This window comes from Halictus rubicundus, chromosome 4 (genome assembly GCF_050948215.1).
Source record: "Halictus rubicundus isolate RS-2024b chromosome 4, iyHalRubi1_principal, whole genome shotgun sequence".
Lineage (NCBI taxonomy): Eukaryota > Metazoa > Arthropoda > Insecta > Hymenoptera > Halictidae > Halictus > Halictus rubicundus.
The window spans coordinates 13301113-13314888 of NC_135152.1; the positions used below are offsets into that span (position 1 = coordinate 13301113).

The following is a 13776-nucleotide window of genomic DNA, read 5'->3' on the forward strand; positions in this document are numbered from 1 at the left end:
TTCGAATAGAATGTTTCCAACCGGCGATGAATTCCTTCCGATCGCCGCGCCACGTGGTTTTCGTTTGATTAGAAATTGGAAATACAGATTAGACATTGGAATTCCAATTAGACATTGGAAATACAACGACTTCTCTATATATGCTGCCAAGGCCTAACTGATAAACATCGCGGAATTATCTCCTGGACGATACACGACGCTGGCAAGACCCGTGTTGTTGACATATATCGAGAATGTAAACATATCCTTGGGCAACGCTTTTCTTATCGCAATATTTACCTTTTCGCATTCGATGCGAGTCTTGCTCGAGCGTGGTTCTAATTGGCCGGTGCTGTCATAGCTGGTATTCTGATGGTTGATATTCGGATGGATGGTTCAATTATGAAATCTAACACTTGAACTACCGAGCCCTAAACATGACTTAGACTTATCCCTTTATAATAACAGCAAGATTGAATTTGCCCAGGTTTCATGCGATTTTTATGGTAACATGTACTCTAAAGAAGAGATGTACTAAAAAATTTCTCGTGAAAACGTCTTCATAGTTTCAGTAATCGTGAAAGAAGAAATCATCCACCAGTCATTTTGACTGGTTCGGTAGTTCTAGTGTTAACATTCTTTCGACGGGGGGAGGAGGGGGGAAGCTGTAGTTATCCCTTACCTCGAAGCATCGTTCGAGCAAAGATTGGGTTTCGTCGAACGCATAAACCGCCGAGGACTGCGAAGAAAACCGATGGATCATCGAACCACCAAAGTATAAAAGATTTACTCAAAATTTATTAAAATATGGTATTTCGATCACTGAGAAATGTATAGCGTTTGAAAAATGCGCGTGACAACCGTAAAAAGATTACAAAGAAAACAAAAACATGGTTCAATTGGAACGAAGGATTTCCAACGGTTATTCGCCGAAGAAATCATTTGTTCTACCGACGACAAGACCATCCGAAAACGCGTCTATTCGTTGATGTCGGACAACTATCTATTGCTACTGCTATCACTATTATCTTCTCGTTTCGTATAATACATTCGTAGATCCTTCAGTCAACGGTAAGAAGCGCAACGTAAATATAGTTAAGTACATACACATGTTGCGTGATACGATCAAGACACGATTCATTGCTGATTTCCTATTCCGATTGCAATCATTAATATCGAGTAAAATAAAATAAAATAAAATTAAGTAAAATAAAATAAAATAAAAAAAAAATCCAATCCAGGTACAACGAGGTTGTAATTATGTACAATTCGGTTGCGTATAGGAAGATACATACACTCGTATCTACATATTTGAAAGTACGCGCGGTCGCGGGCGCGGGTGCGAATGCGAATTCCAGTGCGAGTACAAGTACGAGTGCGAGTGTGCACGATCTATGCTTCGTAAACGACAAGAGTATCCTTTGTCTTTGGCTGAGAGCCTTAAGTTGGCAGCCTGACTCGGAAACTGAGCAACATTTCCCTGAAAAGTTCACACGGTGTGCAAATACAACAACATTGTACACCCGTTTGTCTACGCTTATCCTATATCACATTTGTAACGCGTAAAGCAACGCCCCCTACTCGTTCTTTTTCTCTCTCTCTCCCCCTATCTTCTCGTAATCTCTCTCTTTCTCTCTATCTATCTATCTCTCTCTCTCTCTCTCTCTCCCTCCCCCCCATTACATCTTCGGTCAGCTGGCATTCCGTGCAAATCTCCTTTTCTTTCTTCCTTCGACTAATTCGATAGCACGTTTGACACGCGTATTACGATTTTCGATGAGAAAACAGCGCGATGCATCGCGATCCTCCGACAAGACGATCACGAGCACATGAAAATGTAGCAGGCAAACTTTGTAGTCGCGTCGACGATGTGAAAATTTTTCTCCACGTCACGGCGTAACGGACGATCGTTCGATCTTTTCAATCGATTGCATTTGTTTTTGTGTCCTTGGTGACGGTGGAGTCCTTGGTCGGCGTCGGTAGGCCGGATAACATCATCTTTTCCTTCAGGTACTGGTAGTTCTTCAATCGAGTCACCGCATAGTCCTGCAACGCAACGTCGAGAATCGAGAGAGTGTCGCGATGCCATAATCAGAGAGGAAATGAGAGTGTTCACGCCCGGGATTTTAGTATCCCCGGATTTTTGCTGCCCACCTAGTATAATTTTTAGCCTGGACCGGAACCTACATCATCTTACCTGCATCATTAGCAGCGGATTCCATATAATGCCAGAGTGGATGCTACTTCTATGTTAAAAGAGGCTCTTCTATGTAGGCTCTGATCCAGCCTAAAAGATGGTGCAGGTCGTAATACAGGCTAAAAAGATTGTGCAGTTTTGGTCCAGGCTAAAAAGTTGATGGAGGTTCTGTTCCAGGCTAAAAAGATGATGCAGGTTCTGTTCCAGGCTAAAAAGACGATGCAGAAAAGTGGGGACACTAAAACCTCGAGTGTGAGCACTCTCATTGTCCTCTCTGCCATAATGTTCATGTAATAAACGCAATACGGACTGAAAGCGTGTTCGACGATTGTACGAACGCTCAACATCGTTGCTTACCCAATAGCCGAATGGAATTTCGGAGAGTTTCGCGTTGACGATGCTCCACAAGCCCCAAAACAAATGACTAGCCAAAGAGAATATTTTGATTTCCGCCATGACGCGCTCTTCTTCCGATTCACCTTCTTTTCCAACCGTTCTTAAATAACTTTTTATGAAGTTGAGCTGTCGAAAAAAAGGAGAACGTCAAACGCATACAAAAAAATGGCTTTGAACGAAAAAAATAGTGAAATAATAATCAAACGATACGTGAAAAGATAAGTGATATTATACGTATCATATGCATATATGCGTACACATACGCGCATACACGCCGCGCCACGCTGTCACGCGTACATACATACACAGAGAGCGTGGTGCCGGTGAATCGATACTCGAGCGCGAGCAAGCGCGATTTTGAAAGCGTGCACGCGTATATGCGCGAATATGCTGATTCATCGAGAAAAATTCAAGTAAATTGATCTAAAAATAAGATTTTTCTGAAAAGGGCAATATATGCGTATAGGGCATATAGAGAAAACGCGAAAGTGATACACATAGTTAGTTAGCACTTAGCGGATCGAAAACTCGTATCAATTTTCCATAATGGTACGAATCAATAGTCGGAATAAATACGCGTTCGTATAGAGGGGGCGGGGGTATTCTATCATAATGCTGAAAACGGATATATATATAATTGCGGTTGATTCGAGTGAAGTGTCTTAATTGGAAATAACGCGGTTTTACCACCCATAAGACACTGTACATTTATGGACCGACTATCGAGAGTGCGTGTAGAAGTACTCTAGAGTCGTAGATGCGCAGGTACGGGACTGATGTCGCAAAGATGGGTGATGGTGGCACCGGTCGTTCTGGTTCCACAACGTACGGTGCGAGACAGGATCCATCATCGCATTGGCAGATCGATATGCCGCCCATTATTCCGATTAGCCGATCGCAGGCATCAGCCTTGTCTCACCGAATCGTGGTCCTGTGAAACTAATATATACACACGCAGCACACGCCAACCAGTCCTCGATCAGCACTCGAAAACTCTCGAATTCGCTCGACCGAGTATGTACAGTTATACGCTATTCTTCTTCGCGTCTATCGTTTCTTGCGTTAAACGATAGGCTCTCTTGGGAATTTTGAAAACGAATAGGACCATCAGGAATGGTTCCGTGTATCGTGAACAGTGTACAGCAGTCCCGTTCGGCTATCGCCCGTGCGGGCAGAGAATTTGATTTCTCGGGCACGAGCGTCTCGGCGGGCAACCAACCACGCCTCCTTTCGACGGTTCAGCCTACGACAATGTTTTTCCAGGTGACGTCGCATTGCCCTCGGGTGTGTCCTTGGGAACACGTTTGCTTAAACAGGACTGGTGTACACTGTACAGTGTATAGTGTACAGTGTACATTGTTGTAGTGTATAGTGTATAGTGTGATCTGCGTGTGTGTTAGTGCGTGGACGATGGGCGATAGGAGGTGACGGGCGGTGATTGGTGTTGGGAGTGGATTTGGCAGACAAGAATCCAGAATACATCGTATTCGGTGGTCGCGAATATGAAAAGAAATCAAAAGAATCGGCGTTGCGGCTCCTGTAGGACACTGTTGGTTCCATTAGCGAGGACAACTCTTTTCGATGTTTTTCATGTAGAGAAGAATCGGCATAGAAAAATCGTTGTACGCTGTATGGAAACAACTTGTCCTACGAGGCAACGTCCTTCTCTGACGAATGTACCTAAAACCAATAGAAAACGCGTTTGTCACTGGAACGATGTAGCCGTCTAGGCCGAATGCCTTGCTACTGAAACTTCATCGATTCCGTGAGCGAACAAGTGTTATCGGGACCGTTATCTTTATCTTTAACGTTATCGCTATCGTTATCGTTATTCTTTGTCGCTATCGTTATCGTTAGCGCTGATGGTTGCGATACAAAATCGCATACTTGTCGTTCGATTACGTTTCGGACGTAGAATCGAGTACTTTCGTTAAAAATCGAATAACTTTAGCCGAGAACCGAGGCACGAATCGGTTGAAAAATGGACACGCCCGTACACGTACCGGAGGATGCGGTGAAACGGAATAATTATGGACGGAATAATTACTATATGGAATAATGCGGGACGGGATGGTACGGATCGGATCGTAATAAAACGAAACAGGAAACGAAACGTCTTACCCGTTTTGAAATATTTGCTAATGGTTTGAGAATCGGAGCCGCCGATCTTCGTCACATACCTTCTGCTCTTCCGTAGGTCCGGATCCCCGGCGTTCGTGAAAGAAAGGATATTCTGCGGCCGTGTAATCGTATTGCCATTCGACGAAGTGATTCGCTATATCGAATCCCCGGTAGTTGTAAGAACAGTACTCGAAGTCGATAAGAACCAGTTCCGGTTTACGCGTGTTCTGTCTCAACAATATGTTACCTTCCTGCATGTCGTTGTGACAAAATACGACCGGATGTTTCTGTCGCGTTGCGAGGGATCTGTAAATACGTGTTTCATTTCTTTATCGTTGTTGTTATACCGATCGTGGCGATACCCCGGTGTAACGCGGCGTTATCAATGATATATACAGTCAGTTCCAGAAGTATTCGTACGCTCTTCAAAATCGCATAACTTTGTCGATATTGGACTATACCACTTGAATTCTTTTTTTTTTTTTTTGGAGAAGTTAGAACAATTGAATCACTACATAAAGTGGTCGAAAGTGCAGAGAAAATACTAAAAGTTGTATTTTGCAACTTTTCCATGTGGGCTTACATTGAAAATGTAGAAAGTTTTCATCGTTAAACGTTTGTAGCTCGGTGCAATGTTGACCGATTTAGATGAAATATTCAGAATATGTATAATTGATACAGATGTACAAAACGTACTTTTTAAATTGTTAATATAAGCCCGCATAAAAGAGTTGCAAAATACAACTTTTAGTACTTTCTCTGTAATTTCGACCAATTGCAATTTTAATCAAACCTTTTTCTCACGTTATGTAGTGATCCAATAGTTCTAACTACTAAAAAAAATTCAAGTAGTATAGTCCAATATTGACAAAGTTATGGGATTTTTAAGAGCGTACGAATACTTATGGGACTGACTGTACATACGTTACACACTGCGAGCGAACGCGATTGATCGTAACGTCCATTTTAGTCGAGAATGGAAACGATTATCCGATCTGCCGGATCGGATCAGATTGGATCGAATCGAATCGATTCGATTGGCGGTCTCCTACTCACCTGAACCAATCGATCTCGTGATCTAGGTCGATCGATCGTATCGCGTTTACGTTCTTCGCGTGCCGGTCGTCTATATCTTCGATGTTTTCGAGGATATCGGTGGCCGTATCCAACCATTTGGCCATCGTGTCCCAGAGCCAGGTCGGTTCTTTGCTTATGGGAACTTGCATCGTATGAATCTGTCCCATTTTCTCAGCGATCATCGTGCTCAATGTCGAATCAGCCAATTCTTTCGTGAGCAACGGCCTCGCCGGTATATACTCCTCTATGCGACCACCGGGAAATATGCCGTGCAACTTTGGCCCGAGTTGTCTTTCGGAGAGCAACGTGAAGATCACGGACTCTGTGATCAATCCCTCGAGCGCTCTCTCCCCGTGCACTTGCCCGTACAATCGCAATAGAACTTGCCGTGGTTCGCCGCGAATCGGAACGGATCCGTTCGGCAGTTGAACGTTGTACAACCAATTGCTCAGCCCGCCGCTGTAAAAATCGAGTGAACGTTAGACATTACGCATTCGGGGCCCATACCTTTTGGTTGCGACCACAGTTCTTCGTACGATCGCACAGTGGTCTCAAATCGTCAAAACGTGGTCAAAACCTCACAACATATTAAAAAATGACTTGGTTCTGCTTGAAAATTGGTATTAGGCCGTTTTGGGGGTCGCTTATCACGAATCTGAACTTGAAATTGGAAAAAACAATATGGCGGATCCAATATGGCGGACATATACATTAAAGAATTATTGGTTCTGCTTGAAAATTGGTATTAGGCCGTTTTGGGGGTCGCTGATCACGAATCTGAACTTGAAATGGGAAAAAACAAAATGGCGGATCCAATATGGCGGACATATACAGTAAAAAATAATTGGTTCTGCTTGAAAATTGGTACTAGGCCGTTTTGGGGGTCGCTGATCACGAATCTGAACTTGAAATTAGAAAAAACAAGATATGAGGAAAATAAATATTACATTTTAACCATCCGAGTACTGGGAGTGCTGTGATAGGGTCATTTCTAACTCACATCAGCTTTCACTAATACAGGCATCCTTTCACAGTTGCTCGAGGTTCGCTTAGGTATAATATATCATGTTGACGGTAAAAAAATTAGAGGGTTACACAGACTGTTTAAGGGGGCCGGCAGGCATTTGGCCTTGACTGTCACGCTATGTTACGCTGTGCCTTTTTTTCTAGACATTTTACGTCTTAAATAAGTAAGTAATCAATTAAAAATGCATACCACCGTGTTTGTACATGTCTTTGCTACGTCTGTATAGAGCCTTTTTTTCGATACGAACACTAAATCTCTCGAAATTAAGAGAATCTCTCAGCGGCAGCCATCTTGTGACGTCATACTTGCTTCAGCATTCGAATTTTCTGCCGAATATTACAAATTACTCCACGATGAGGTAGAAATTCGCAATTTGGGCTCTATACAGACGTAGATTGGACTTTTAGGAAACACAATTGACCAATTCTAAACAGCTTATTGCAATATTGAAGCGGTAGTTTGAAAAGGTTTTGACCCTTGCATACGTATATGGATTTCAAACCATGCCGGCCCCCTTAAGAGTGAAAGTAAAAGCAAAGCGTATTTGTGTTTATTACTTGGGGATTACCTGAACACCCCTCTACCTGCCCTCTCGTTGTCTCATATTGGCCTGAACGAGGGGAAAGACTAATTCTCCGGACAGCAAACTCTACCCTCTGTATTGTATAAAGTAGGTATTCTATTCGCACTTCATAGTTCCCAAAGAAGAAAGAATTGAAGAATTGCTGGTCTTTTTACGTACAATAAGATCCCATAATCAAAAATATAGGTTTCCACTTGAAAAAACAAAGTTGACCTTCAAATGACCTTGAAAACGCCACCCAAATAAAAAACTGATACTGCCTTCGACACGTGTTTTACACTTTTTTATTATCTTTCACACTTTTCGAGATATTCGGCTGGAAAGTTTTCAAATGAACAGCCGGTATAAAAACAGCGTTCGTGTTTGAAAAATAGAAAAAAATTTCGGATATATGATTCTTAATAAAAAAATTGACATTCTATTCAAAATCTGTTTAAATTTTAGACTTAGTGCATATCTCTCACAGTTTGACAAGAAATGCAAGGAAAGCACGTAAAATACCTACTTTGCGTTACAAAAAACAGTGCTACGACCACAGAGGCACCTAGGGGCAGCTAATTATTTTAGAATTGTAAGATAATACTATGTAGTAGAAGCTCCAACAAGTTTTAGCGATTGACCGTGCGAGACTTGCAACTTTTACTCTACATCTTAAAAATTTATGCCTTCGCTTTTACTCTCTCTTTTGCATACATAGTTATCAGTGAACAATAAACATTTGCCACTAAAAACTATGCAACTTACCTCCACGAACAGCATCCATAATGCACAATTAAAATCGAAACGTTTCAAGACAATTTGTACACTGTGCACTTAAAATTCGCAATGTGCTTCACAAGCTTAAAAAGGTACGGTCTAATGAACTCGAAGTTCGGACTGTGACCGTTGGTCAGGTATAAAACAACGACCTTTTTGCTGTTTACCCCTACTTAGAAACACTCTTAGAGCAACCAACCCCATACTTAAAACTTACTTTGCTGAAAGGTCATATTTCAGGTTTTGGCCACGTTTTATGACTTTGGGACCACTGTGGATCGTCGCGACTCGCGACTTGCGATTCGTGACACGCAACTCGCGACGAATACGAAACGCGTGTCCCAAATACCTTTGCTTATCCAAGGTCGCTATCGGACCGACATACGCGTCCGCGCTAGCCTCTAGTCTGCTACTAACCTGATGCGTTTCAGCGCTATGTTCTCCGCGGTAACGTGCTTCCATACTCCGTGGAGGTAATCGCGACATATGCGTGCTGCCATTTCCCGCATCTCTGGGTTGTCCTCGGACATCTAACGCAGAAAAACGTACAACAATGTAACACGATCGAAAGGATCAACTATACAGATTGCATAGATGTAATAGAATTGCTTTTCCCCGCGGAACACGGGACGTTTCAAAAGTTTTCATCTTGCTCGTCGATCTATCACGATCATCTTTCCGAGAACGATTCCGTTTCTCGGAAGAATCGGTTAATCTTACTTAGGACTTGCCCGCAACGATATCGATAACAAATTCGGCTACCGTGTGCCGTGATATGCATGTACCGTGATCATGTGTGCCCGGCATCATACAGTTTCGTCTGTTGAGGCTTACACCCGAAACCCTCCACAGACAAAACTGTACGCGTGTACCGTGTTCGAACGTGGATCGAGAAAATGATATATTCGATTTTTGTGCAGCGTGTCGTCCAACGTATATGTACCACGCTACGTACATACATACGCAAATACACTCGCACGAGCAACCGATCCGTTAACGCCTCATTCGCTATGTTTGTCAGTTACAAAGACTGCCTGCGCGCGGATGCAAGCGTGGCTTTTCTATTCTCTTTCTTCTTTCTTTTTTTCCCTTTCTCCTTTTTCCTTGTGCAGGCCAATCAGCGTAACCTTGGAACATTCGGTGAAATCTACGACCACTGGTCGACCCGGCACGCGTCACATTTCGCGTCGACTATTCGACGTGAAACGGGACGAAGACGCCTGCCCCGAGATTGGTCAAACAGACTTGCGCGAAACTACCGATCGATATTTTCTTCGGCGTTCCTGCGTATCGTCATCGTCTCGCGACGCTCGACGGATCAACGTTTCGACCGTTGTCAATTTTCAACCGCTGAACCCCCGTCGATCGACAAAACCACGCGTTACCTGCCGCCGGTATTTTCATACGTTCGAGAGATCTATTTAATTGTTAGCCAGAAATGCCTTGAAAAATGTTTGATCAACGATACCGATATCGAGAGCAATTTCAACCGCGCACCGGTGGTGTAACGGTTAAATCTCTTTCGGAATCGTTGACCAAAAAACGTTCCGGTTACTCGGTCAAGTATTTTCGAAGAACGAAATGTTAGCGAAGAGTGGTGTGACCAGTGGCGTATCGCCGATGTGGCATTCGCTGTAACAAGAACACGCGACTCGCGAAAGTATGTCGAAGAATCGAAGGAAAACGTTCGGCGATTATTTACGAGTCTCCGCTATACGTATTCTGTCTGTTATCGCGGTCGTTTCGTCTGAACGATACGTATTTATCGATTCAGAGTTTTTCAACCTTCCTAGTTGGCGTTTACGCGATACGCTTCGTGTCACGGTCATTGTTGCACCGCTGGCCTCGTGACAAAGATTGTTTAAACGCTCCGCTCCGCACCGCTCCGCGCCGCACACGCCCATTGTCGTCAAACGCCCGTTTCCAATTTTATCGTGAAAAGCTGGTCGCTCGCCACCGATAAACATACCGTCCTCGTACAATAGCGTTCATTACGTAATACAGCGCGACTTCGTACCCCGTTAATCGAACAACCGCACCGATGAAAACAGTGCTATCGATTAGTTTTGGTATATTTCCTGCCGGGCATGGAACAGAACATGCTCCTCGCGTTTTCCTTGAATTCTCGGAAATTCTCTTGCAATTACGTGATACGTTAAAAGATCCTGAGGAGAACTCGAGATGGAGGCAATTATCCTTCGGCGAACGTAACGCGCAGGCGAATTTATTAGTTTTTGTAGTTTTCCGTCTGATCGCGAAAAAAAGCTGGACTACTTTTGTTTATTACTCTTAATATTATGTTACATGGTATCGTACTACATCATATTATACTATATCGTACGTTATTGTATTATACTATATTATATTACATTATACTATACTACATTAGATTATATAATACGTACAGCAACGCATGATTTGCGACTTTTACGTGGGTTCAGAAACGCTTTTAATAGAAAAATATTTCGGAAATATTTCCGTGCAGGATTGCACGGTTACGCTGCATTTTCCAGCTGCGAATTGAGATCCTGGAATGAAACTTAATTCTGTTAGCGTCCCTGCCTGCCTCTAGGTATAATACGTGCACGCGTAGATTAGAACAATTAATCACGGAGCGATCGATTCGAGGATATCAGTGAATTGTAAAAACATTTACACGCTTCGGTATTTCTATCGCGAGTATACGTGTCTACAGTACTATGTATGTATGTGTACGGTATATATACATAGATCGCGCTCCAGCTTTACGAGTGGAAAAATCGTTCGAGGAGGGTGCTGCAGCTACATACAATATCCGATCAAGAAACTTTGCATCTGCGTAGTTTCAGATTTTTTCCTCGTACGTGCATACAAGGCAAGCGTGATCCAGGAATGTGCAAGATTACGAGCTCGCCTTGTAATTTGAAATCGTGTATATTTCAAGAACGTTCGGTGGCCCAGCTTTTCCCTTTCTATAGCTGTTTCTTTGAAAATATGTATGGAAAACGAGCATTACGTTCTACTAGAATTTACTTATTATTATAATAATATATAATGTTATTATTATACGTCTGCTTATTCCTCGAAGATAACGCGTTCGTCCGACTGTCTGTGGCTTGTACCTACATACGTAATCGTACGAGATGACGATAGGGTGCGGTGCGGTGCGGCACGATCAAACTGAACGACATTTGGCAAAGGAACAAGATAACCATCGAACATGAAATCACGATAAAGAAAAGAATCGAATGGGAAAGAAAGGAGAAAGCCTAACGAAGAGGTAAAATCGTTTACGCACCTTATATCCCAAGCCCATTTTTGTGGTTATCGGCGGTCGGAAATGCTTCGAACAATGTGGCGCAGCTTCTGCCTGGTCCCCCTGCACTTTGACTGCTCTGTTATAGTACGAGAGCAGCTAAAACGGTTCGAGGAAGCGTTACGCGAATCAGTTGTTGTCCGTAATCCGTTGTTCGATGTACACGGCTACCGTTCAGACGGTATTTGCAAATGCGATTCCGCAAATCCGTTACAAGAACAAGGTTAGGTAGTAGATAGAACGCTAAAATATACCAGGTAACCTTGCGAGAACAATTTTCCGGGTTTTCGAGCCGAGAAGCGATCGTTGTACGGATGGACGATGGAAATTCACTGGCGATCGAGCGAACGTTCGGATCGATTTCGATTTCGGTCACCGCTGTTTTCTTCGAACGCGAACGAACTCTGTCGGATCGAGAATTCCGTTTTGTACGGAATCGTTTGATAAAATAGAAACGACTATCACACCACCGTTAAATATACGATCTTAAGGTCGGCAACTTCGAACACAAATATGCGATTCGCGAGCAAGTTTTCACGGGGGTATTCCCTCTCGGCAAGATAATATTCTTTTCGAGTGTATTCAGTTTTTACGTGATTCTAGATACGGATTCGTAGAAGTTGAAACACAAGCTACCGAAAGAGTATACCGAGCGCGTATGCTGGCGTATGCGTACGTTACTGGTGTTCGTGCACGAATCAACACGAACATGCGATGCGAAGCAAGCATCTACGAAAAGAGAGATGCGACGATGCGACGCGTTACGAGTCACCCAGCGGCAGCCAATGGCCGTTTAAGTTCCTCCCCACCGTTCCATCGTGTTCCAGCGACGACAGCGCCACTCTACAATTTCGAGCATGTACCATGAATACCATGTAATTACCTGTGCATGTGTTTACTATGCGCTCGACGTTACACGTAAGCAATTGTTTCTGCGTTTGCGCCTGCGCTCGCGCGCCCGAACCGAAACACCGTACCGGTGAGTTTGTTTATCGCTCGAACCTGCAAGTATGCGATCGATCTCGAATACGTATTCGGATACCAGCGAACTTCGCTTTCGAAATCTCTGTTTTCCGCGTATGAACGAACAACGGCGAATATGTATGCACATTCATATCCATAACTATGTCCATATACGTATACAATGTACCTGCACGCATCTAGCAATGGAACAACAAAATTCCATACCTATATTCGCCTATTCGCTAAGATCGACAATTTCGAATTTCTCAAGTTTTGTCAACATTCGCCGTTGCTGTTGCTAGACTCTTGTTTTAGCATATTTGGCAGGCTAATCGAATGTTTGTATAATCTTGATATACTAATACCTTCATTGTTAGTCAATCTGTCTACATTGAACGATAAGCTTCTTCCACTTATGTGGAAACGTAGAAACGACGAGTTTGCGCAGTTTCATTTGTACGTCTATGTACACAACGATGACTCATCGATGGAAAGATGCGAAACATTCCTAACAAATTAATCACTGTATCGCCAGGAAGTGTTCATTTTTATAAATTACAGGGAACACGATACCGGAGATCGAGATCGTTGAACGCGCGTTGTAAATCCATATGCGACGATCGATCTTCCGATCGAACCGGGAATAATAGTTTGCTGCGCATTTCGAAATTTCAGCAACGATCTAAGTAAGCCTTTTATAGTTCGATTCTGTCAACAGTTCGCCTGGAAAATTTTGCGATCGTATAGATAGAGGAAATTCTCGCGTGGAGATATCGTGGACACGCTGTGATCGCTATTTCGCGTAACGGATAACAGAGATTAGATAAGCTATTTTGTTTTCTCTTTCCAATGTGCAGAGTATGTCTCTCCTCGTCTCGGACCTTTTCCACGCTTTTCTCGCGAAATGTTTCCCTCGTTCGACCGGTTAGATCGACAAATAGAAAATTCGCTAACTATTGTCATCTGAAAAATAATATACATAGAGGGGAGGGTATAGGGATACGAGACATCGAGGTTTTGATCGATTCACGATACATATCGATACTTTTAAGAATGGCTGTACATCGTATACGTATCGCACTTTTCCTGCATCATCTTTTTAGCCTGGAACAGAACCTCCATCAACTTTTTAGCCTGGAACAGAACCTGCATCATCTTTTTAGCATGTATTAGAACCTGCATCATCTTTTAGGCTGGATCAGAGCCAATCAGAGCCTACATAGAAGAGCCTCTTTTAACACAGAAGTAGTATCCACCTGGCATTATTTGGAATCCGCTGCTAATGATGCAGGTAAGATGATGCAGGTTCTGGTCCAGGCTAGAAATTAGAGTAGGAGGCAGCACTATACCGGGGACACTAAAATCCCGAGCGTGAGAACTCC

General features: G+C 43.1%; 1 protein-coding gene and 1 long non-coding RNA gene across 4 annotated transcripts in view; both read right to left on the reverse strand.

Annotated features, from left to right (window-relative positions):
* Nucleotides 1-755: 755 nt before the first annotated feature.
* Nucleotides 756-12144, reverse strand: LOC143353502 (choline/ethanolamine kinase). Of its 3 annotated transcripts, XR_013082158.1 has the most exons (7): nt 11414-12144; nt 8554-8666; nt 5750-6229; nt 4753-4999; nt 2534-2698; nt 1663-2025; nt 756-1626 (listed from the first exon to the last, which is right to left on the reverse strand). XR_013082158.1 is itself a non-coding variant. In XM_076786884.1 (6 exons), exons 1-6 carry the CDS (start codon nt 11429-11431, stop codon nt 1900-1902), a joined length of 1149 nt encoding a protein of 382 aa, XP_076642999.1. In that variant the 5' UTR covers nt 11432-12144; the 3' UTR covers nt 756-1899. The 3 variants fall into 3 exon arrangements, 2 of the variants coding, with proteins under 2 accessions (XP_076642999.1, XP_076643000.1); XM_076786884.1 differs by having other exon boundaries at nt 756-2025; XM_076786885.1 differs by lacking the exon at nt 11414-12144 and adding an exon at nt 9100-9306 and having other exon boundaries at nt 756-2025.
* Nucleotides 12145-12663: 519 nt separating this feature from the next.
* LOC143353526 (uncharacterized) overlaps nt 12664-13776 on the reverse strand; it is a 73811-nt gene continuing 72698 nt past the window's right edge. The window contains exon 2 of the long non-coding RNA XR_013082160.1: nt 12664-13570. This is a non-coding gene — a long non-coding RNA (uncharacterized LOC143353526). The remainder of the gene's footprint in view (nt 13571-13776) is intronic.

What these genes read in the sequence shown, in the direction of transcription:
- LOC143353502 (XM_076786884.1), bottom strand. An exon ending in ATAGCGCTGAAACGCATCAG is followed by an intron (nt 6,230 to 8,553) that starts GTTAGTAGCAGA and finishes CGATTTTTACAG; the next exon opens with CGGCGGGCTGAGCAATTGGT. An exon ending in GACCTACGGAAGAGCAGAAG is followed by an intron (nt 2,699 to 4,752) that starts GTATGTGACGAA and finishes TTTTTTCGACAG; the next exon opens with CTCAACTTCATAAAAAGTTA.